General features: G+C 56.4%; 1 protein-coding gene across 1 annotated transcript in view; it reads left to right on the plus strand.

Annotated features, from left to right (window-relative positions):
* Nucleotides 1-115: 115 nt before the first annotated feature.
* RBMX2 (RNA binding motif protein, X-linked 2) overlaps nt 116-2544 on the plus strand; it is a gene marked incomplete at its 5' end in the record, with an annotated part of 3366 nt that continues 937 nt past the window's right edge. Inside the window, 2 exons of the mRNA XM_009273443.2 lie at nt 116-296; nt 2067-2501. Coding sequence (XP_009271718.2) covers nt 116-296; nt 2067-2501 — 616 coding nt within the window. The remainder of the gene's footprint in view (nt 297-2066; nt 2502-2544) is intronic.

Genomic DNA, 2544 nt, shown 5'->3' on the forward strand with positions numbered 1-2544 from the left:
CCCCCGAGTGGCTGCTTCACGTCAAACAGGAGCCCCGACAGCACGGGTCGCTGGCGACCCGCAGCGCGCGGGGAGCTGGCCTGTGCCTTTGCTAACAGCGTGGCTCCCCTCATAGATCAAAGGAAGGACGATTCGAGTGGACCACGTGGCCAACTATCGGCCCCCCAAAGACTCCGATGACTTAGATGATGTCACAAAAGCCCTCCATGCAAAGGGTTGTGGAGTTAAAACGCCACCTCATACGTCATCCGATTCCCTGTCGGAAGATGACGACGTGCCCGTAAAAAAGCAGAAAGGTGAGGTGTGTTCCTGCCAGTCTTGACCCCAGGTGGGAGTGTCTGCACAGAGCCCTCGGCCTCGCAAGGGCCCTTTGCTCGGGGACACATTGAGGACGGGTGTGCTCTTGAAAAGAGCCACAGCCCTAACGTCCAGGCTTTACCTTGTGATCTCCCGAAGGGGTATCTGAGTGCCTGTATTTAGCCTTTACCTGTGACTGTCCTCCCCCAGCCTCTGGAGGGCTGTATCTTGCAGACAGTAATAGCACTTTTCCTGGAAAAAAGCCTGCCAGGCTGCAGGGTTACTGCAGGGGGGAGCAGCGCTGTTGGGGGATGGGGGAGAGGGAAGGCTTAGGAAAAGCACCACTTAATCTTAAAATCTGGATGCTGCTACTGTAGGACTAGAGGGCTGTAGACGTATGGAATGACCATTATGTGGCCTGTGCAAGATAACTGAATTGAACAGAACATAAAACCAGCAGATCTAGATGAGATTCTGTGGCTGGAAACTGAAGCCAAAGAAGGTAGGGGGGGTTGGACTAGATGACCTTTAAAGGTCCTTTCCAACCCCAGCTATTCTGTGAAAGTAGACCTAAAAATGCAGCATGAGTTAAACCGTCCGAGTGCCTGAATGCCTCCTGTTCTCAGTGGACACAGCAGGATTTGTTGCTCTACATCTTTCAGAAGAAAACGGAAAGATGTAGAGTACATCCAAATTGAACTTGAACGAACGTGCCACGTAAAGGACCAGCCTGTGCAGCTATACGGATGGATTTTTAAGAAGCCATTAGGGTTTTTTCCATCTATGCAGCAGAGATCTTGAGAAGTTACCCTTGTCAGGGCCAGCGGAGCGCTAGAAGCAGTGTCTTGCAGTAGGAGCTGTTTACTGTGGCTTGCCGACAACTTCCAGGCGGCATCCACCGGAGATGAGTTGTGGCTCCCGGGATGAGCCAGTTAGGTGTGGTGACCGTGGGCTGGGGTGGGGGCGTCCGTTGTTCCGAAATCGGCTCGGAGCCCACGGTGTGGCGTGCAGAGGAACCTTCCTTCCCACAGCCAGGCTCTGCCTCTGACAGGCGGGTATTAGCAGCAGATATTTGGGGCCGTCTTGTAGCTACGGCCGAGCCCTTGCGCTGTCGGGGTTTGAGACCTGTCTTTACTGCGCTCCCACCCCCCATCGAGAGAGGAGCTTGTCGCTGTGTTGCACAGAGGAGGACAGAGGATGGATGGGGCCTTAGCGTGGGGTGGAGGGGCATGTCCGTCAGGCTAGAATCCTAGTTTGAGAGAAGGGTTGGAGGAAAGAAAATAGGCAGCAAAACTAAGGGTGGGGACAAGGTGTCGCTCCAGAGCGCCGAGGAGATGTGCAAAAAAGAGAGAGGCAAAGGGGAGCAAAGAGGGAAAGGAATCATTGGGTCTGGAGAACTGAATTTCCACGGAGTGGATCACGATGTTCTTACTGCGTGGCTGTAACTGAGGAAAGAGAGCGAAAGGAAGGTGCTCGATATTCCAAGCTGTGTTGCAGCACCTGAGGGCAGCCTTGCTGGGAAGAACGCAACGTGGCGAGCGTTGAAGAAGGAAGTAGGATGGGTGAAGCCAGAGGAGAAAAGTGTCGGGGTTGGAAGTGGAATAGGATCTCTCTGAGGGGGGGTAAACAGGCTGTGAAGCTTGGGTGGAGGGGGGAGAACTTAAAATGGGAGGGGAGTTGGAAAGGCGCCACGGTGCTAGGCAGAGCTTGGGGAGTTGAGGGGACGCTCGCAGGACTGTCCGTCCCGAAAGATGACCCTTGTATTTCAGATAAGGAGAAAAGTAGACAGGAGCGGCAAAAGCAGAGCTCGCAGGCTGCGAGGAGGGCGGTGTCCGCAGAGGAGGCGCACCCCAGAATCAAGATTAAGAAGGAGAAGGAGGACCCTGCCTACGAGCGCTACGCCAGCGGGAGCCAGCAGCCCTGGAAGGGCTCCGAGAGGAAGCCTGTGAGCAGGACGCAGCGAGAAGAGGAAGAGCGGAGGCACCAGAGGCCTTCGGAGAGAAGAGGGGAAAAGAGCTGCCAGGACCAGAGGGGACAGGGCGGTTTGTGGGAAGAGAGGGAGAAGAGAGAGGAGGCTGGCAGGAAGGGCGACGGGCACAGCAGCCGGCGAGAGGAGTGTCCCGAGGGAGGCAGATCCCGGGAGCGCTGGGAGCGCGGTGCCAGGGAGCCCCATCCCAGGCACAGGGAGCGGGGCTCCGCGAGAGGTTCCAGCCGCTGCTGAGCCACTGGGGTGAGCGCACCGGGGGC

Source organism: Aptenodytes forsteri, unplaced genomic scaffold, assembly GCF_000699145.1.
Source record: "Aptenodytes forsteri isolate BGI_AS27 unplaced genomic scaffold, ASM69914v1 Scaffold191, whole genome shotgun sequence".
Classification (NCBI taxonomy): domain Eukaryota; kingdom Metazoa; phylum Chordata; class Aves; order Sphenisciformes; family Spheniscidae; genus Aptenodytes; species Aptenodytes forsteri.